Source organism: Nannobrachium achirus (assembly GCF_963921795.1).
Source record: "Nannobrachium achirus genome assembly, chromosome: 15".
NCBI classification, from domain to species: domain Eukaryota; kingdom Metazoa; phylum Chordata; class Actinopteri; order Myctophiformes; family Myctophidae; genus Nannobrachium; species Nannobrachium achirus.
Window position 1 is genome coordinate 15,835,936 of NC_137822.1, and position 23,004 is coordinate 15,858,939.

The following is a 23,004-nucleotide window of genomic DNA, read 5'->3' on the forward strand; positions in this document are numbered from 1 at the left end:
TATTTTATTTCCGTGTCTGGACAACATTTGACCCATCCCATATGGGATTATCAGACACATCAAATACATACTGTACATGTAAACAAAACAGACATTCCAGTGTGAATTCCACCAACAGTCACAGGAGTACCTTACAGAAGTGAGTACCTTACAGAAGTGAGTACACCCCTCCCATCTCTGCAAACACTCAAACGTCTGCAGTGTGAGTCTGAGTCTGAGTGTACAATATGTGTACAACGTGTCGTGTACAGTAAGTAAGTGTCTGTGAGATTGAGACTTATATCAAATATAACATTCTCTCTGGTCATGTCCATTCACCATCACAGATGCACCGTTTCCTCCAAGGCCAACACCCACTGTACTCAGTTAGTACTGTATGTTTTCAGTCAGTTCCCACTGCAATCCCATAAGGCATTGTATAAGTCATGTTATGACTGATATAAGGAGGGAATATAGGCCAATGCCATCTGGCTTTAAGACCCAAGAGAACGTTAGCACAGATTGTATTACATAGGGCATGATGTTTAAATACTCAGGTTCTTCAACATTGAAACAAAGACAATGGCACGCAGACAAAGTGAAGAACAAGGAAGTGAGCAAAAGGATGTCCATGTGCTTGATAGCATCTGCAATAATATTTGTTTTCAGCTACCTCCAGTGGAGATACCAACTTGTAACACTTTCTTTCTATGAAGCCCATGTGTATGATGCACTATAAACATGTGAAATGTTACAATAAATACATGAATGACCAGCAATTAAGAGTTATGATATTTTACCTTCTATGTCAGTATAAAATGGTTATGTGAAATTATGAGTGCTTATAACTGTAATTATAGGGATACAAGCAAATTATAATACAATTATACTTCATCTTATAAGTCATTATAAAACACATATAAAACATGTGTTATACTCATTGTTACAAAGCATTATGAGTATTTGTAAGTGCTTACAACTGTACAACGTTATAAGCAGATTATAATGCACTATAAGTAGCTTTGTAACGCATTATAGACACAGGCCTCATAGAAGGTGTTACCACATCCTTTCTTTGAAAGGTATCATAAAACATTAAATATTTTGATAAATGACTCACTGACAGCTGCTCACTAAAGACAGCTTAGGAATGTCCTCGTTGTTTAAACAAACAAAAGAACTACACTATCCTTGAATGACTTGTTAAAATAGTGTAGTCCATTGATTGTGTATTACCATTCATAAAACTATTTGTGTATTACAAATTGCATTTTCTGTATGAATTGCTATTATGAGACGTTTTATTTCATTTACGTATTTATTTCATTCGCTGTCCATATGGGTATTATTAATGGCCATTATTATTGATTTAGTCCTATTTCATTCCACTGTGAAAAACTGAAAATCAATAAATACATTAAGAAAACTACAATAGCAAAAATGTAGTCTGCTTTCCAGAGATCGTCGCCGTCGGGTGGAAACCTTTTATGTCCAAAACGGTTCCTTTTTCAGTGAAAAAAGCAGATCTACAAGCTCACAACGCTACACATCGCAATGCATTACGAACTTGTAGATCTGCTATTTTCACTACTTTTGTGTGACACCTGTAAGTGTAAGTAGGTCATTAACTTACAAAAATATGTAAAAAGTTGAAATATGGAGAAGATACAAGGTTTCTGCCCGACAGCCACGATATGCATGCCTCAGCCCACAGTAGTCTTTGTGAGCCAAATATGGATATATATATACACACAGGCACAGGGGAGGTCAGGTAAGCCTACTCTGGCACTTTACATGCCGTCAAATGGGCCATTTGATATCAATGAGAATGGGGGTAGTTACCAGTGATGGAAAAAGTACTACGTCTTTACTTAAGTAAAAGTATCAATACTGCAATGTAGAAGTACTCTGTTACAAGTACTGTATTAGGGTGCCCTCAGACCAAAATACCTATGAGAGTGGAATCCGCGTTCCGCCAATGCATTTCAATGAGAAGGGAGCGTTTTTTGCAGAAATCCTCTGCTGGCATGAAACCGCTTCACTCTCATTGAAATGCATTGGCGGAACGCGGATTCCACTCTCATAGGTATTTTGGTGTGAGGCCCCCTTAAAAGTCTGGGATTCAAAATGTACTTAAGTAAAAGTAGGCCTACTAGTTATGAAGAATATCCTGTCTAAATTGTGTAAATGTCTATTTTCAAATTGCCAAGTTTAAATAGGGTTGACGTACTGGTAAATGTATGTTTTTTGTGATAATAATCAAAATCTACAAAGTAACTAATAACTAAAGGTTTTCAAATAATTGTAGTGGAGTAAAAGTACAGTATTTTCCTCTGAGATGTAGTGGAGTAGAAGTAGAAGTAAAAGTACTGACAATTGGAAATGCTCCAAGGTGCCCTCAGACCAAAATACCTATGAGAGTGGAATCCACGTTCTGCCAATGCATTTCAATGAGAATGAAGCGGTTTCATGCCAGTAGAGGATTTCTGCAAAAACCGCTCCACTCTCATTGAAATGCATTGGCAGAACACGGATTCCACTCTCATAGGTATTTTGGTGTGAGGGCACCCTAAAGTACAAATACCTCAAAATTCTACTTAAGTACAGTACTTAAGTAAGTACTTAGTTACTTTCCATCATTGGTAGTTACCATGACTACTATGGCGGGAAAGACACATCTCTATCATATCTGTATAGTAAGGGTGCATCGCATTGCACAAGTATTGTGGTCTGAGTTAAAGCCATACTGTGTAAGTTGCCCAACTAGTGGTCATTAGCCCTATAGCAAACCGCGGTCGCGTCCGCGTCTTTCGTCCGTTTTTCGTACCTTCAGACCCCCGCGTCTGCCTCCACCTCGCTGAGATCTATCTTTTAAGGGGTCCCTTGTTCCTGTGCGTTCAGTAATTCCAGAGATACGGACTCCTTCACCCTGCCTGGTAGGCGAAATTACCTAGAGAAGGGATGGTACAAACGGGCGACAACAAATATGGCTGCCATAGCGACCCCACTTCAAGATGCGCTGTGATTGGCCGGCAGTTGTATAACCCTCGCTGTGATTGGCCGGTAGTGTGATGACGCAATTTTGGCGCGAGATCCGGTCCACGGCAAGGATCTCAGTTTACATATAGAGAAGGCTTTACAGGCTGAAATTCACGGCGCGGATCTTCTAAAACTTTTGTGATTTAATAGTTAGGAGAATTTTAAGATTTGTTTTATAAAAAAAGTTACATAGTACAACTTTAAGTCAAACATATATATAAAGTAGTATATGACTTTCCTAGCCTTTCACATAACACTCAACACTGTATGACTTCAATCAACTGTCTGCATCAGAGATCAAACTCTTGCTCACTCCGTCTCGAGACACAAGCTTCAAACTTAAAAACAGACACAGCTGGTATGGCTTAGATCTACTAAATCTTTCATCAACTAACAAAGATTAATCATTGCAATGGATTTTTTAATTATTTCTGTAGATCCATGGAGTTGTTCACTTTTGTTCAAATCGTGTTCACTTTTTGCCACTATGAACAGTGAGGACAGTGTATATGCAGTGATCAGAATGTTACTGAATTAATCCATAATAATGAGCAATTCATTATTAAATTGAGGCCTAGAATTATTGAATGCTTTAACCAGTGAAAAATAGCAGATATACATGCTCACAGCGCAGCACCGAGTGCCGCGCTGTGAGCTTGTAGATCTGCTATTTTTGAAAAAGTCGTGAAAATGTGTACAAATCTTTGAATATATGTATTTTCAAAGCGAACATTTGTAACTCAAATTTTGCTTCTGGGGGGGGGGGGGTCCCTGGAACTAAATATGTTGAGATGGGGGTCCGTGGCCAAATAAATATCAGTTTGGGGGTCCTTCACATGAAAAGGTTTGAGAACCACTGACATGGTAGTCTCTCAAGAACAGACTAACTGAGCTCCAGTTAAGTGAAAAGGACCTTTTCTTTGACGATGGCTGGCCAGATTGCTGACATAGAAACATAGGTTTTTCAAAAAGTCTTAGAAGGATTCAAAAGACACTTATAGAATCGGGTCAAAATTCTAATTATCATGATTTTTCAAAAATAGCCGATCTACAAGCTCGCAGCGCGGCACCGACGAGCTTGTATATCTGCTATTTTTCAATAGTTAAAGCATAAAATAATGATACACAATAATGTGTACCCGTTAATCAATGATATAACATTATTTGCATTGTTGTTGTAGTTGTAGTACCTGCACCTGCGGCATTGAAGAATCCTGTCAGTTTGGAAATCTGTTTTCTTTAACAATGAAAAACAATTGAAATTGCCATTGTTCCTTGTCTTTTGCATTCTTTAGTTTACATTTTAAAGGGTGGTGGTGTAACACAAATCATAACCAATCAATCAGTACAGATCAAGTGCTTGAAAAGTATGTAATGCATTGGCTTACAAATGAACATGAGATAATACAATAATAACAAGCTGGCCAATAATAATTTCACATTTCGCAATTCCACAAGTCCACTGCTGCAGCAGAAAACCGAAGCAAGCAGCCCGCTAGAGTTACAGTATGTTATACATCACTGTTGAAGCCTCCTTTTCAACTTCAGGGCCCCTTAAGTCTGCACCAGTGGTGTGCGTTACTGTACGTTGAGTTACTGTAAATGCCTCAGCAAAGAAAACCCAGATCCAGTTGAAGCTGGGGCTTAATTGCCCATTAAAATCGCACACACTATGGTGCAATATCCATCATTTCCATATCCATCAATCTGACTATCACAGATGAGGCTTACATATTGTACATTAAATACCAGTTAGTAGTACACAGCAAGATCACCCTCAAACACACAAGCCAAGTCATAACGGGACTGAGGCATTATGTCAGGGGTTGGCAACCTTAGGCACGGGTGCCAACATTGGCACAGGGGAGGGTAATCACCGGCACACTGACAGAAGTGAGAGAGAGAGTTTATTTTATTTTAAAAACAAATCTTTTTTTAAACGTGGTCAATTAAATGAAGTAAGCTAATTACATCTTGCACAACATTCTACATCCATTAAAACTCTGAACTCTGACTGCTGAGGGAGTCGGGGAGATTATTGCTCTGGGTCTAATGATCATTATAACAATGTCCTGCCAATCAAAATATGTCAAAATATGTTTCATTAAAATGTATGTTGACATGGCACACTGACACTCTAGAAAATAAAAAACATAGCACTTCATTTCAAAAAGGTTGCTGACCCCTGCATTATGTAATCCAATGTAAGAAAACAGCCTACTAACCAATAGAATTCCTTTGTTTACTTCCTGAATCTCAAGCCAATCAAAACATCCCGGCTTTCCAAAAAATGTCCCCACCTCTTTTCCCTTGTGTTGAGGGAAGCCGTGCTATTCATAAGATAAGAATACCAACAGTAAAGACTGCATGCCACATTTTCTAACCTCCAACGGGTTTCGGCGAATGATGCCATTTTCTCTTCACTTTAATATACTCCAATGCCATTATATTTAAAGAGGGGTATTTTTAGGGCCACATATTTTTACGAGGCACACACATAAAACATCTTGCCTACTTGTTACATTTATAGAAAACAAAAATCCAACTGTGGATATTCTTTCCTAGTGTCCCTATCCATGTTATACCGAAACCCCTACTCTTCCTTGTCACAAAGTTTGGACACCCCTGTTATAAGCCCCCCCACCCCTACACGCCAATACAATGTCAGCATGCCCCTTTGTCCTCTCAAGTTCTATTCAGGTCCCTTCTCAACCTTTGGCTCTCCCATAACGCCCCACATCTTCACCAGCCAGCTGCACTCGACTCTCTGTGAGGAGGGGAGGAGAGAGCATGAGGAGGGAACCAGTTCAACTCTCTGTGAGGAGGGGAGGAGAGAGCATGAGGGGGGGGGGACCAGTTCAACAGTCCGGGTTTGGGAACTCTGATCTGCGTTTGTGTGCGTGCGTGCGTGTGTGCGTGCGTGCGCGCGTGCATGCGTGCGTGCGCGCGTGCATGCGTGTGTGTGTGTGCGCGTGCGCGTGTGCGTGCGTGTGCTCCCAATAAATCATCCCAAAGCATCACCTCTAGTTGTTTTCGGGTGGAAACCTTGTATGTCCGAAACCTTCCCTTTTTTGTTAATCGTCTATTTTCACTACTTTTGTGCGACACTTTCGCATGATGAAGTTGGGCTTTCATTTACCAAAAAAAACATCCACATATGAAACTTGGAGTTACGAGGTTTCTGCCTGACAGTGATGCTCTCTAACTGTCACATTTTCCTAAACCCTGCCATTTTATTTTCTCCCACGCTTTATCTGACAAGTTGAACACGCTTCCTCATCCTCCAGTGGACTCTATGGTGTTAGCTATTGCAACATGAGAGAAAGGGACAGTTTCATGGCCAAGTACATTACAGTACTCATTACAGTACTCATCCTAAGAGCAGTGGACTGCTATTGGGGAGCAGTTAATAGTTACTTCAAAACACTTCAACATTACACAAAAGAATTAGTAAGGTAACAATAATTACAAATATGATACATTAAACATAACACCTACATCACTGCCATGGATACATGGCACCTCACAAAATGCATAAACGTATTGTCTTTGTTACGCACTCATGCTAATGTGAAAGAGATGCCACTTCATGTTAATTAACACTATGCTCTTTCACATCCAAAGTGCAGTTGTCAGGTCTTAATAGTAATTACTCCAGACAGAGCACATGGCAACAGCAGGTGTAATTGTGAGGTTTTGCAGGGGATAGTAAAGAAGCCATTATTATCATAATTGTATGCAAAAGTAGTGCTCGCATGCATCTGTTATCTTGTAAGATATTTCTTCTCTAGAGTCCACCCACACTGACAGAGGCAATATTTGTACATGTCACACAGGTCATACTAAATGAATGGTGATAACAATTGATAACAATGGAGATAACAATAAATTAAATTTGCATAAATCAGATTTCATCTTGAGATTGTCCAGTTGTTGCCGCAATTATTCATCCCATTAGATATGGATCTAGTAATAGTGAACTGCAATCCTTGTTGGCAAACATTTTTCCCCAAAATAATATTTAAACAAGTCCATATTCGCATTTCCATCCACCATACACCACGACTATGACCGCAACAACAGATCCCAGAGAACCATGGCAATGCCATCCTAGGATATGGGACCCAAGATCCTTCCTGTATACCGGTATGCCAATGGTCAATGCTCATGTGCAAGTTCAGATCAACCCACTGATAAAATGGATGAGGATGGACGGCCTGACAGAGCTCACTATAAGTGAGCAGTTTTTTAATTTAACTCCTAAAATGTACACTTACAGGCAAGGATTATACAATATACAGTAGGGCTGCGAATCTTTGGGTATCCCACAGTTCGATTCAGAATCAATTCTTGGGGTCTCGATTCGATTTATTTTCGATTCTTTCAAATCCAAACGATTCGATTCAGAAACGATTATTTTCCAATTTAAAAACGATTCTCGATTTATTCTCGATCTACTCCGGTCTGCTGGCATGAAAGCAGAGTACATTTACATAGCTTTTATAATTGTAAAGGTTTTATCGACTTATTGCAGCAATTATGTAAACACACAAAGGTAAATCCAAGACAACATGTCTGATTTATTCATGCTTGCACAAATTCTTTTAACTTAACTGTACAAACACAACATAATATCTAATAAAAAAAAATGTAATAAAAAGAATCATTTAAAAAATCTTTAAAAAAAATAATAATTAAAAAGTAAAACCATAAAATAAAATAAAAATCATAACATCTAATAAATAATATCTAATACATTTTTGGGGGGATAAATGAGAATCGATTGATTTTTTCCTGCATATACAGTAGGATATCAATGGACTGACTTTCAACTACTGAATGGCTGTGATGCACAGGTCAATTTGTAACCTGTGGGTCGCATTGGTAACTAAGGAAGAAATTCTGGCAGATTGGGGTCAGGGGGAAAATCTCCGGAATAATTCTGGGTGGTTTACAATTATTATTACACATACCTCATGTCCTTGACTACTAGCACAGTTACCATATTTTATCTGGTTTAAATCTGAATTCATGGACGCAGGTTTATGATATTTTCACCCTGTCAAATGATTACGGGAAGGTGGAAGTGCATCACTATTTAAAATTTGCAGGTATTTTCAAGGTATAATTCAAATTATAATGAAAACACTATGTTGCCATCTGATAATAAGCAGCTTGAAGCAGTGGCTACACATTGTTTAAATTGGGTGCCTCAAAATCTAGGGGTATGTTTGGAAATACGCTCTGAGAGTGCTAGAGTGCTCTCTGCTCAGGATTTCAATGATAAAATACTGAATTTATCATTTACATATACCGGTATCTCACAACCACCATTAATTTATGCATATAGCATGTGTCAGATAACAGCTCCAGCTGTGTTCTCCCACATCAATTAAAATGTTGCAATTTGGATCAGCTGCATAGTGCACACATCACAGCTTTACTACTTTCATTATGTTCAATCTGCTGTGTATAGGAAAACAAAACAAACGTGAAATACTGTATGTTTTGCAGACCTGTCTAATGCACACATCTCTTATTTATCAATTCACAAAAGCCCAGCATTGCTATTTGCTACAGTACATTCAATCACGTTTCAAGCTGCAATATTTCTGTTTACAACACACTGCAACTATGATTAAGAAGAATCTTTAAATAGTTGATCCTACAGTAACCATTGGAAATCAACCACCCACCACCCACATCCTGCTTGACACAATGTCACACCATTAAGATGATGAGAACTAACAGCAAGTTCTTTTTGTAAGCAGGTAGCCTACTGTGATGTTTTGTTGTGTTGCCTTTATTTGGAAAATATGAATGTAGTGCTAGTCGGCTTGCCTTCTGGCCTGATGGCACCAGTTATAGCAGCAACTACATCCTCCAGTCTGTGCAAAGAAAATAACACTTTTAAACTCTTTAATGAGTCATACAGGCCATGACAAGTTAGTTCATGGACAGGCTGCACTCGCCCCTGTTTACTTGACCCATGATCTGGCTATGATGAGGACTAACAGGTCATCTCGAAGGCAGCTGTTTTAAAATAACTGTAATGTTGGGCACTACTAAAAATGTATAAATAGTTATTTAGTTTTTTCAAGTTAATACGAATTTAAAATAAATAAATAGATACGTATTAAGAGTCATCTGTGATTTGTTTTTGTTTGTTTTTAATGGAATTCCCCCCTGCTCATGCAGTATTCCCTCTCCCAGTTACAGCTAGTGTAAAAATCACACCCAATGTGAAGTGAGCGGTGGTCGTGCTTGCATAACGTCTTCAGACTAGGATATAAGTCTAGGATGTACAGGCTACAGACACACACACCCACACACACATTGTTATGGCAAAACGCTGAGGAGTACAGGCTACAGACACACACACACATTGCTATGACAAAACACTGAGGAGTACAGGCTACAGGCTACAGACACACACACACATTGCTATTGCAAAACGCTGAGGAGTACAGGCTACAGACACACACACACACACAGTCACTCTATGGAGCGGTTTACCACCGCTCAAAAATGTAATCGCGATCTCGGGATGCACATGGAAACAGCGTAGCTCCAATGTGGATCTCGTACTTTACGTGGCCAGCCTACGACGTTAGTCATCTCTCAGGCCACTCTCAGTGTCAGCACTCCATGTGTAGACCAATGTATCATGACATTATATTGGCCAAAAGGGGATCTGGCACCTGAAGCACCTTATAGACAAATTGCCACTTTGGTGAAAAAGACCTGCTCTACTGAGCACATTTTCTAGTTGTAGAGTGGATTTCAAAATGTTACTCTCAACTCTTAACCTTTAGGGTACTGCAGCGTTTAGCCCCCACTTACATATCAGAGCCGTTAACATACCCATATGAGCCACAACACAGTCTGGGGTCCTCTCTGGCGCAGCCTCTTTAGTTGTTCCAAGGACTCAGGCTTATTACAAAGTGGTGACCGGGCAATTGCAGTCAGGGCTCTGAGGCTTTGGAATAGCCTGCCAGCAGAGCTCAGGAGAGCCAATTCGCTATAATCTATTAAAGCACTTTTTATATCACACCTGTACATGAGAGCTGTTTTTGTAACCGTTTATATTTTTAATGATTTAGGCTGTGTGTCCTCCCCCCCCACCATTCTGCCAGTAATATCTTTGTTTTACATATTTTATGATATATTATCTTTTTATTTCCTACCTCGGGTCTTTTACGATACATGGTATAATTTGATTAGACTTTATATAGCTTTAGTGTACTTTCACATTTATTTTATTTTGTGACTATAATACCTTAACCACGTGCTTAACACAGCTTTACAAAGAGCATTTACACAGTCAAAGGAGTTCTTAAACATTGCGTGCCCCGTTTGACATTCAGGATATCTTTAATAGGTCAATGAAAAGTGAACTTGTTCACATTGTTTCATCCACCTATCATAGTTCTCTCCTCTAAACGGTTACAAGCCAGTGTATAATAGCGATGGGACGATATGAAAATATGATATCACGATTATTGTGACAAAATAAATCGCGATTTACGATATTATCGCGATAATCAAAATCCATTATCCTGGGGCGAAACATTTGCCAAAAAATAGCCGATCTACAAGCTCACACACAAGGTTGTGAGCTTGTATATCGGCTATTTTTTGGCAAAGAAATTTGATAGAGGGTGAAAAAAGACTGTATCAAGTACGTATATTATAAGTACCCTTACCAAGAGGGTTTAAACGGTACCGGATATGCAGCTTGGCAAATAAAAGGTGAATTGATCCCAGTGCATGACGGAGGACGATATCACGATAAATTAAATCTCCACGATGCGATTATCGTGAGAGTTTTTTATCACCATAAACGATAATATTGTGTATCGCTACCCATCCCTAGTGTATAAGTCAATCCCTGTCCTCTTGTTTCTAACACACCCTCGCTTGCAGGCAGAGTCAATAAACTGGGGTTCTCTGCACATGTGCAGCAAGATAATGCAAATGTTTCTATAAATAGGGATAATACTGCTGACAGTGGCACTCTTTCAGGTGAGATATCTCAGGGTAAGACACACATACTCTAATATATACCGTAGATACACATACACACATTCACACATACTGTAGTACAAACGCAGAGCAAAACTGCTGTGAGTGAGTGGATGGATTAATTTATGAATTAGTGAGTGAAAACAGCAGCTTCACTGCAGCGATTGTCGTGAAGCAGTATAATGCCTCATTCACACTACAGATATATAGTTGAACGTTTTGCTTGGTAATTCAATGTAATCTCAATGGAAACCAGCTTTAAAGGCTGGGCATGTCGGCTGTCCTTGGAATCCAGCCTTTAAAGCTGGTTTCCATTGAGATTACACCAAGCAAAACGTTCAACTATATATCTGTAGTGTGAATGAGGCATTAGAACTGAAACACAACATCGCTCAGATAAAAGATCAAAACAACACAATACTACACGATCGAATGGATGTTGCTCTACATGAAACGATGCTAGATCACAGCACTGTTCATATCTAAAATGCACAAGTTTGACACTACATTGCAATATACAGTGAAAACCTGTGTTAACGGTGTGCATCCAGTACTTGAGTAAAAGTATCAACACTGCAATGTATGTTACAAGAATCCATAATTCCGAATTTACTTGAGTGAAAGTGCAATGGTATTGGCATGAAAATGTACTTAAAGGAGTAGTTCAGTACTAATTATGCAGAATGTGCCATTTCATGTTTTCAAAAAAATCTTTTGAAAATAGCGGCTTAATAGCCGCAAGCTCACAATGCATTGTGAGATTAGCTATTTTCAAATGGCCAAAATATACAGTATATAGGGCTGAAGTAGATAATGTATAAATAATGTTTTTGAAATAATAATCTACTGTAAAATGACTAAGTAACTAGTAAATAAAGTAAAAGCCTCTGAGATGTAGTGGAAGTAGAAGTAAAAGTATTGGAAATTGGAATTACTCAAATACTTAGTTATTTATTGCACAACTCAAATTCATGTTTAATTTATACTGTACAACGCTGCGTGCCTGTGCCGGTTTCGTGTGCCAAAATGTGAAATCTACAAGCTCACAAACAATACAACTCGCCTGTAGACTAATTGTCAGGGCACGACACCGGCACGCAACTACACAAGTATTATTATTTCAGGCTTTAAAAACACTGGAGAAAAACTAAAAAAAAAAATATTTTGATGCTCAGCAGGCCCAACAATACAAATAACAAATAAAATTCCAATAATTCTTGACACTTCCAGAGTTAAATTAATAACACCATGACTGGACTCCCCACTGAACTCGTTTAGACATTCCACCTAGGGATGGGACGATATGCGATATTATCGTTTATAGTCATAAAAAACACTCACGATAATCGTATCGTGGAGATTTAATTTATCGTGATATCGTCCTCTGTCATGCACTGGGATCAATTCACATTTTATTTGCCGTGCTGCATATCCGGTACCACTTAAAACCTCAATAATTGGTAAAAGGTACTTATAATATACGTACATGATACAGTCTTTTTTCACTTTATCAAATGTCTTTGCCAAAACATATATATAGCATACATATAGCAGATCTACAAGCTCAAAACGCGTCACGTTGTGACGCGTTTTGAGCTTGTAGATCGGCTATTTTTTGGCAAATGTTCCGCCCCAGGATAATGGATTTTGATTATCGTGATGATATCATAAATCGCGATTTCATTTGTCACAATAATCCTGATATGAAATTTTCATATCGTCCCATCCCTAATCCCACCATAAAACAAAACTAGACTACACACACACACCTCACATTACTCAGTTCTACACCTGGGGAACAGAAGCCCCAACAAGCCATCCCTAGTCTACGGACTTAAATAATCAATCTCATACAAAAAAACGATTACGTAAATGATATCCTCTATTGTAAAACACATCACTGTTCTGCATGTACAGATTAGCACAGGGGTGGGCAACTTTGATGATGGAGGGGGCCACTATATTTTCACATTCACTCCAGAGGGCCACAACGCATACAGTCAAAAATAGCAACAAAAAAAAATGCCGATCTACAAGCTCAAAAGCGTTTTGAGCTTGTAGATCGGCTATTTTTTAATTGGAATCCTGAATTGGAATCCTGATCAAATGCAATTGATATTAAATTAAAAAAAGACTAGTGCTAATTCATTAAGCTACTAATATAGACTGAAGTAATTAAAGTGAGTCATGTTTATAACAGCTGAAATCAATGATATAACAGTATGCCAATATTGACCAGCGGGCCGCACCAACTGAAGGTGGGGGCCGCATGTGGCCCCCGGGCCTCCAGTTGCCCATGTATGGATTAGCAGAAATCCAGACAATGCAGAATCCCATTCATCTCTCTCTCTCTCTCTCTCTCTCTCTCTCTCTCTCTCTCTCTCTCTCTCTCTCTCTCTCTCTCTCTCTCTGTCTCGCTTACCTTCCAGCTCGTGATGAATGACATCGGAGAGGTTGGGCTCCTCGCCCCACCAGAAGATCCAGAGCTCCTTGGCGTCGGGCTTGACCTTGCGGCGCCACACGCACAGCAGGTTGGCCTGGATGCAGCGCATGAAGCTACGCAGCACCGGGTCGTCCTGGGCCGGTGCCGAGATCACCGGCCCGTACTCTCCCCCGCCGCGGAAGCTGTAGCATCGCCACTTAATGCCCGTCAACTCCGCCTGGAAGAGAGAGAGAGAGAGAAGAGGAGAAGATGATTAGGATAATCCACATTATGATCTGAGCCTTTTTTTACAGCCTGCAGGATTACCCAGAAGAAGGCGATGCCTTAACCCATTTAGGCCTAGAATTATTGAATGCTTTAACCAGTGAAAAATAGCAGATATACAAGCTCACAGCGCGGCACCGAGTGCCGCGCTGCGAGCTTGTAGATCTGCTATTTTTGAAAAAAGTCGTGAAAATGTGTGCAAATCTTTGAAAATATGTATTTCAAAGCGAACGTTTGTAACTCAAATTTTGCTTCTGGGTGGTCCCTGGAACTAGATATTTTGAGATGGGGGTCCGTGGCCAAATAAATATCATTTTGGGGGTCCTTCACATGAAAAAGTTTGAGAACCACTGACATAATAGTCTCTCAAGAACAGACTAACTGAGCTCCAGTTAAGTGAAAAGGACCTTTTCTTTGACGATGGCTATAGCCAGATTGCTGACATAGAAACATAGGTTTTTCAAAAAAATCTTAAAAGGATTCAAAAGACACAGAGCGGGGTCAAAATTCAAATCAAAAATAGCAGATCTACAAGCTCGCAGCGCGGCACGCGGTGCCACGCTGTGAGCTTGTAAATCTGCTGTTTTTCAATAGTTAAAGCCTAAAATAATGATACACATTACACAATAATGTGCCGTTCTAAATGGGTTGAAAGTATTTCTTACTTGCATTATTCGCGGAGATTATGCCTTTCGAATACTACTTCCCTTTTTAAATTATATTTGTGAGTTTCCATTTTGCCAAGTTATCCTTGTATAAAGAATTGATTGAGTTCAGTGATCCATTCAGTTCACAGAATTGTTTAGTCATCTTATTTCCAAAGTTGTTCTTCAGACACAAAAAATATCCACTCAGCTGAGCTTAATGCTGGCAAGATATCTCTATTTTTGCATGATTTGTCAGATGATATGATTTCTTTGAATTGCATTTCAGTGTGTTAGAATGAGACAATACTATCGTTTCTTTCATCATGCCTTAGAATTATGACATTGGCATAATAGTGTCACAACCGGGCCCGTAGAGCCATGACAAATTGGGGAGGACGCAGTAAAGTAGTGCATAAATAACAATAACTTAAATAAGCAAATTAAACATTCAGAGAGTATGGGGTGTAGGAGCAATGGTGTCAGCAATGTATGGATGTGTGATCAATGTAGTGGGGGGTGTTGTAGAGTGTGTCAATATAACTAAAACCAAACTGAGGAGAACCAAAAGGATGCTGTCATCTGAGGGAGAGACAGGGTTAGAATGGCCAGCACTCACTCTTTTGTTTTACAATTGGCATGAAGGGTTGTGGCAGGTTCTCCGACAATAACCTTATACAGGTCATTCAAGCGCTTTAGTTTACACACAAGCTCAAGCAGCGCAGTTCTTATAAACAACAGCATGGGAGAACCCTTTAAAATAGCTATTGGTGTCCGTCAAGGATTCCACTTGCCCCTTGGGCCAGTGAAATGAATCCCACCAAAAAAGAAAAGCCCCCTAACTCTAACACCTAAGTTCACATTATTTTGCTGAGGTACTGGTGTTTTCTAATGATTTTGATAAATAATTACTACATAGTGTTCTGTGAGCACATCATTATGAGGGTTAATTCTTTTTTTATTTTTTAAATATATTTATTCATGTCAGACAGGTTTAACAGTTATGCAATTTAAGTCAGTGGACTTAGGAATGGACTGACTGGCTGCAGCTTCTAAACCCTGCTTTGCACAGCAGAAGATCGAGAGTGCTGGAGATCCCTGTCTGCCCAGGCTCGACACGGCGACTCGCTCACTTTAGCAGGCTCGGTGGTGTCTCACGTGGCTCAAGTCCGCTTGAGACGGCGCATCCGCCAATGAGGCATTGAACGCAGGGAGGGCGGCGCATGCCAGAATGCCGCTACAACTCACTATTACGCCACCATGACACCACGCCCCCAAGGCCATGGGGGGAGTGAGTGAATCCACTCTCATAGGTACTTTGGTGTGACCGTACCATTACAAGTACAAAAAGTTACAAGTACTCATTATGCAGAATGTCCCATTTCACAAGATTTCAAATGTATAAAAGAAAATCGAAATTAGCAGTTCTACAAGCTCACATTGCGTTGCGATGCGACGCGTTGTGAGCTTTTAAATCGGCTATTTTCAAATGGCCGAAATGTATATAGAGCTGAAGTGGATAATGTATATTTTGTAATAGTAACTAGTAACTAAAGTTTTCAAATAATTGTAGTGGAGTAAAAGTACAAGTATCAGAAATTGGAAATACTCAAGTAAAGTAAAAAATACCTGGAAATTATACAATACTTGTACAATAAATGTACTTAGTTATACTTTACACCACTACCTAATTGAAGCCCTTTCTTCAGCCCAGCCTACAGGAGCTGTGACACAGACAAAGGGGAATACACAATACACCAGGGTTCCACAATAGGCGGCCCGCGGGCCATTTGCGGCCCGCGGGGGGCTACTGTCAGGCCCCCACCAACCCCAGTAATAATGGTGGTATAAGAGCAGCAACAACACTAGTATATCGTCATTGTCGGGTGGAAAACACGTATCTCAAAATGTGTAGTTCTTTCGCAAGGTAAAGCCCTGCTTCATCAAACAAGGCCGTCGCACAAAAGTAGTGAAAACAGCAGATCTACAAGCACACAACGTGTGCTTGTAGATCGGCTGTTTTCACTAGTTTAAATCATTTTTAAAATGATAAAATGCAAAACGAACGGTTTTGGTCATACAAGATTTTCACCCGACAACGACGATATCCGAACTGTCACTGGAGTAGCGGGAACGCCACCGTCGCCCCCTGCAATGTTGTGGCCCTCGGCTTGTTACCCTAGACATAATTCGGCCCTTGGGGAAAACTAATTGGGGAACCCTGTAATACACAGACCCACAACACAGGCCCAGTAGGCCAGACCAAAGGTGCTGTGACAATTATTACTCCAAGCATAGAAATGTATATTCCATGTGAAAAGGCACAGAAGAAGATGCTCACTACTTAGCATTTCTGTTAAAATGCACTTTCATATGAAACACTAGAGCCATAATTTGATTTCATCCTTATTATCAGAGTCACCTATTGACCATGGCAACGATGCACCCTGCAGTATTTGCGGTGTAGTCTTAGATATTGTGTTTCACATGAAACAGAACTAAACACAATGCTAATTCAATCAATAACTGCACAGAGGTTGTTCAATTATGTTATCCTTTCACCAGCTTCCTGTTTACATGGCAAGGAGCTGTGTGTGAATAGAACGTGATCACATTTACCGTCTCTCCACCATGTTGCTATTAACCCTGTTTAAAAGCCACAATCCGTAATAATGTCCTCTCCTGACTGAGAGACTGCAGCTGTAACACCCGGGATTCAAACATTCAAAAATCTATCTCTCACCCAAGAGGAAATCCCTGCTTGGCTAGGAGAAAAATTGGGCTTATGAGCTTTGGGCTGTACTACTTGTCAACCAGTAGGTGTCCTACCTGGAAAAAGGGTCTACATTTCTCAATGGAACTACTGCAGTAGTGCTAGATACGTTGTACATACTCTACCACAGTGTTTCTCAAATGCTTGTTCATCGTTAAATAATTAACTACAATTGAATTAGGAGGAGAAAAAACATGTACTTGTTATGTTTAATGAAGACACATGGAGGAACTTGATATGAGCCTGAGTTGTTAACCCAAGTGACATGGTACCACGTACCAGGCAACTGGGATGTGTTTTAAAGTTGTTTGGAAGTTATTGCAATGAACACTTGACTGAAATGTTATGACCACAGTGTTGAAAACAAGAAACGGAGGCAACGTTTGAAACTCTTTCACTCCATTTCTTATTTTATATTCTTGAATTGGGGGTTATCATAGCATCATCTACCACTATTTATTTATATTTTAATTTAAGTTTTATAAGCAAAATGTTGTTGTCGGGTAAAGGGGGTACTTGGATTCAGAGATCATGGAAAGGGGGTACTCAAGCCAAAAAAGATTGAGAAACACTGCTCTACCATACACATTGCTTAAAATAACATGTCATTCATTCGGATACGTCCAGGATTGCAGCTTTAACCGCTGCTTTCACTGGATTCTGCTATGTATGGTAGAGAGACAGGAACAAATTGGCAAGTGGGAGCCAGACATAAAAGATGACCATGAGTAAAATACAGGGGCTAAACTAAAGAGAGAGACGGGACAGAAATATAGACATGGCCAGCCATAGTGAGAGAGAGACAGGGAGATGTAGAAGAGAGAAATAAGGAAGAGAAACGATGCCAGGGTCAATGGGCTGGAGCCCAGCCCAGCAACTGACATCTTCTCCATTTCATCTAATGGAATGAAAGGCGTTCATGTTGCCTATCAGGGTCTGTGTGGGGCTGGGTCGTGGGAGTGGGGGTGGGCTTTGGAGCAGGGACGTGCTGGCCATTGGGAAAAGCGGGACAACTCCCGAACGGCCGGTTCATTCCCGGCCGGTCCAGGCCGGCCATTAGGGGGAAAAAAATCATTCCATTTTGGGGGCTGGGCGGCCAACAAAGTAAATCGTCACTGTCGGGCAGAAATCTTGTATTTCCAAGTTTCAAATGTATACATTTTTTCGCAAAGCCCTGCTTCGTCATACAAGGCCGTCGCACAAAAGTAGTGAAAACAGCAGATCTACAAGCACACAGTGCGAGGCGTTGTGTGCTTGTAGATCGGCTGTTTTCACTAGTTTAAATCATTTTTAAAATGATAAATACAAAACAAACGGTTTTGGACATACAAGGTTTCCACCCGACAACGACGAAATACAAATCATGTACAGTAATTGGCCCACTGGCTTGTCACTTGTCATGATCTGAAATGGCAAATCTTTGAGTAGCAGCAGCAGCAGCGCTATAGAGAGATCTCTCTCTATAGCGCGCAATGAGGGCCTCTCCAACTCTTTTTCCCGGGCTGAATCAGGGGCCCAGCATGTCCCTGCTTTGGAGACACATTGCCACCATGCAACCTTGTCAAACAGGACATTTGTTCAATCTATCGATGGGCTAGTAAATAGGGCAATGCTCTCTTCCACCAACGCAGGAGGAGTAATATAAACAGATACGAATTCACACCAAGGACAAGCAGATAGATTTCCCAGACAACCTGCCATCTGGTTGAACAGAATGTTTAAGTCGTGTACAGTTAAAGTTCATTTCTATCAATAGCCTGTCAACAAGTAAGAGGAGCAGTTGCTAATGGTCTGATGTAATGAAATATGCACAATTATGGCAAAACAGCAGGCCATATACTTCGCATGTACTGTATGATTTCCTGTGCCTGTGGGTGCTGCATAGAGACAACATGGACAAGCTGATATGGAATGATATAATTTAGTTGTGTACCATATATCATAGTCTGCAGTTTGTGTGATTCAATCAGTCAGGTGGATGCTTAGAATAATTAGATTTCACTTTTGATTTTGAATAATCATATGATTATTAGTGTGGTTGCCCAACAGGGCAACACACTATAGTTCTAGGGAAACTTTATCCTATACTAACTAGGGTAACCAAAAGTTTGACGGCTTTCTTCGCCCACAGTTTTTGCGCCACACACTCGCGCCATATGTCAAATCGACCGGCTTCATCGGGAATCGTGTGCTTGCATTTTGCTAAGAGAAAAGTTGTATAGTTTAATTGATATTAATTTATTAGTGAATTAATTTTCCCCATTGACTTATAATGGGAATCGCAAAAACTCACATTCAATTATTTTTCTCTCGCAAACCATAGGGGCTACAGTTTCAGAACTTGGAGAGGAGGTTCAAAATGCATACAAGGATTAACTGAAAAATAATTACATCATTTGGCCTCATGGTGGCGCTATAACAGCTCACTTTACGTTTTGGCTTATAACTCTTGAACCGTAGGTCGGAAAATTAAAATTATTTTTCCCTGGTTTCCTTGGGTCATGACGCATCTCCCCATATAGGCCACGCCCATTTGCGTCAGGATAGATTTTCCGCCATTTTTAATTTTCTTCAAAACACACTTTTTGCTCCTTTCCTACATATTTTCTCCAAATGTAAAAAAAATCGGTACACAAGATCTCTGGACCCGTGCGATGAATATATTCAAGCGATATTTCGATAGTCCTTACCGTTCGCCCGTAACAGGCTTCCAAAGCTAGCGGGAGGGGCCCGTTTTGCAAAAAATAGCCATAAATCACAAACAAAACATCCAGTCAACACCAAATTTAAACCACAAATCGCGGGTGGTATACTCAACGAATCCCCAAAAGCATTTCCACTTCGACCCATAGGGGGCGCCACAACCGCACAAAACGTAAGCGTTTTGTGCCAAAACGCTTTTTTTCAGGGGGAACGACCCTCTCAAAACGAAACACAAACAATATCGGGAGCGACGTAACAACGCAATCGCCTGGCGAAACTCGTGGGAGGAGCCTATTTCTTAAAAACAAGAAACCGTATCCTTACATCAAGAACGCAGGATCCCAACGGCACCTTTTCGAATCGCGCGCGTCGCACGGCCCCGACGGTATCCGTCCAGAAGTCCTCTCCCTCGGGCCCCGGGGTTTTCCTCGGGGTCCCGGAGGCGCATCCCCGCCGCTCGCGCCGGGGCGGGTCGGGCAACCACACTCGCAATTTCACAAATTGCAAATTTTCTAGTTAGTATGATATTTTTCTCCTCCAATAACATTTAGAGAGAGAAAAAAAGAGAAAGCGTGAGAGTTTTTTGGAGCTGTGTGAAGCACAGGCTCCCTATACGTGGCCGTGTGGGTCTGTGTGTGTGTGTGTGTCTGTATGTAGCCTGAACTTCCTAAACTTCGGCACGCTACTAGTCCCACAGTTTTGCCACCACACACTCGCGCCATATGTCAAATCGACCGGCTTACTCGGGAATAGTGGGCTAGTAACTTGCTAAGAGAAAGGTTCAATAGTTTAATTGATATTAATTTATTAGTGAATTAATTTTCCCCATTGACTTATAATGGCAATCGCAAAAACTCACATTCAATTATTTGTCTCTCGCAAACCATAGGGGCTAGAGTTTCAAGACTTGGAGAGGAGGTTCATAATGGTTTCAAGGATTAAATAAAAAATAATTGTGTCATTTGGCCGCATGGTGGCGCCATAACACCCCACTTTACGTTTTGGCCTGTAACTCTTGAACCGTAGGTCGGAAAATTAAAAATATTTGTTCCCTGGATTCCTTGGGTCATGACGCATCTCCCCATATAGGCCACGCCCATTTGCGCCATGATAGATTTTCCGCCATCTTGAATTTTCTCCAAAACACACTTTTTGCTCCTTTTCCTACATATTTTCTTCAAATGTCACAAACATCGGTACACATGATCCTCACACACACACACACACACACACACACACACACACACACACACACACACACACACACACAGCTCCACTTCACACGGGTGTGATTTTTTTGTATATTCACAACATGGGGAGTCAGATTCTTTTGCACATAAAAACTGACGATCAAAGTTTAAAATGAGCACACACTTCTCTATGACCTCTTGCAAACCTACTCCAAAATTGCAGTCTGATGAGTGGCTGCGACGGTGCCTCGTTTTCTTTAGATCAAATCCAGTGTGTTCTGTTCTTTTTCTTTTTTTTTTATGTGTGAAAAACATCTGACCAATAAAACATTGCATCAGACTCTGTGTGGAAGGGCCTCAAGGAGGAGCAGAGCAGCACCCAAAAGTATTGTTGAATACGTTTATGATTTGGCAGGCTGAAGGGAGACCTCTCTTGGAGTGCCGCACTCCCATGTTCACCCAGCTGTGAGGGCCACACTTGGCACTCTGGACTTGGCCCCATGCCACACACTACACCAACGTGGAGATAATAATACTGTCTGTCCCATTGGAGCTGGGTGGGAAAACAAGGTTAGGCGTGGACAGGCATCAGGGGCACCTTGTAGAAAAATAGATGTGTCTTTTGTGGTGAAGAAATGGAAGTTCCGTGGGCTTGATGAGGGAATGTGCTTAGCTCTGTGTGTCTGTGTGTGTCTGTGTGTGTCTGTGTGTATCTGTGCGTGCGTGCGTGCGTGCATGCATGCGTGCGTGCGTGCGTGCGTGTGTGTGTGAGTGGGGCATGTCCAAGCCAGGACCCAAACTCCTGCCAACATGTGACCATGCGACTGAGGGGGAGGATGTAGCCTCCTGCAGCTGCTACACATTAAAATCCTGGCGTTCATTTAACTCCTAAGAGTGTACAAATGGAACCAACTCCATTCAGTCAGAGTTAAATTAACACCAAGTATTTTACCGCATATGAGTGTGTATCTGTGTGTATCTGCGAGCGTATGCTCTGTGTTCCAAGAGCTGTGTCCTCGGCATTTATGAACGTACGCAAGCGTGTGTGCATGTGTGAGTAGTACGCATGCATAAAACGTAGTGAACGCATGCGCATATACAATGCAGCACCATATAATGCAAGTCCGTGTATGTGTGTATCTGTGATTATGTACGTACTGTACATGGCCCGTTGGAACGGACCCAGGGAAAATGCACTCTGTAATTACAAGCGCATCCCTCCTGTAATGATAGTGTGCGTAATGGGAGATATAAACATTGGCACATCGATAAGCCTGACTCTAAAATTAGCCATGACGAGGTCAAGGATGCGATTTCTCCCAAAGCAAAGGGGAAGACATCTGTTTGTGCTGCCCAGTCACTCCGTGTCAATGTCACAACCGCCACCAAGGGTCTCTTTTGTTGCTGAATCAGCGGTGGATAGGAGGAGAGAGACATTTTGCCCCATACAGGCACATTTGTCTTGTACATTACAAAGGAAAAGGAGGAACAGGGGACCTGAAAAATGTATGGTGCCTGGGGGAAAGGGAATTGCTTTTACAGCTTCACCCAGCTGATGACTGCTCGGCTGGCTCTCGTGAACGCACAAATGGGAGCTGTTGGCAGTACTCTTTGACAAGTACATCAGACATCAAACCGGCAACCATTCGATTCCCAAGCGGCATCTCTACAAACTCAGCCACCTCCGCCACGTAAATATACTGTATGCTAAAACAGTTCTGGTTAAGTCATTTGCACAATGGAATGTTCTACTGTAGCTAGTTAGCTAGTAGTATGTACCCCTAAATTAGCCTATATGTTGCTTAGCAACATTTTTGTCAAAAGAGTGCTGAAGGAATTATATTTGCTGGCAGAGCTGAATAAATTAAAAAGTAATGAATAAAACTGTCTCCCGTTGATAAATAGTTAGTTGTAGAACTGTTGCATAAAAGAAATATCACACTC

At 40.8% G+C, this 23,004-nt stretch overlaps 1 protein-coding gene across 1 annotated transcript in view; it reads right to left on the reverse strand.

Moving 5' to 3' along the window:
- Window positions 1-23,004, reverse strand: part of LOC308299197 (mediator of RNA polymerase II transcription subunit 13-like) — a gene marked incomplete at both ends in the record, with an annotated part of 185,741 nt that overhangs the window by 141,035 nt on the left and 21,702 nt on the right. The window contains one exon of the mRNA XM_080742915.1: window positions 13,466-13,703. Within this exon, the coding sequence (XP_080599041.1) occupies window positions 13,466-13,703 (238 nt within the window). The remainder of the gene's footprint in view (window positions 1-13,465; window positions 13,704-23,004) is intronic.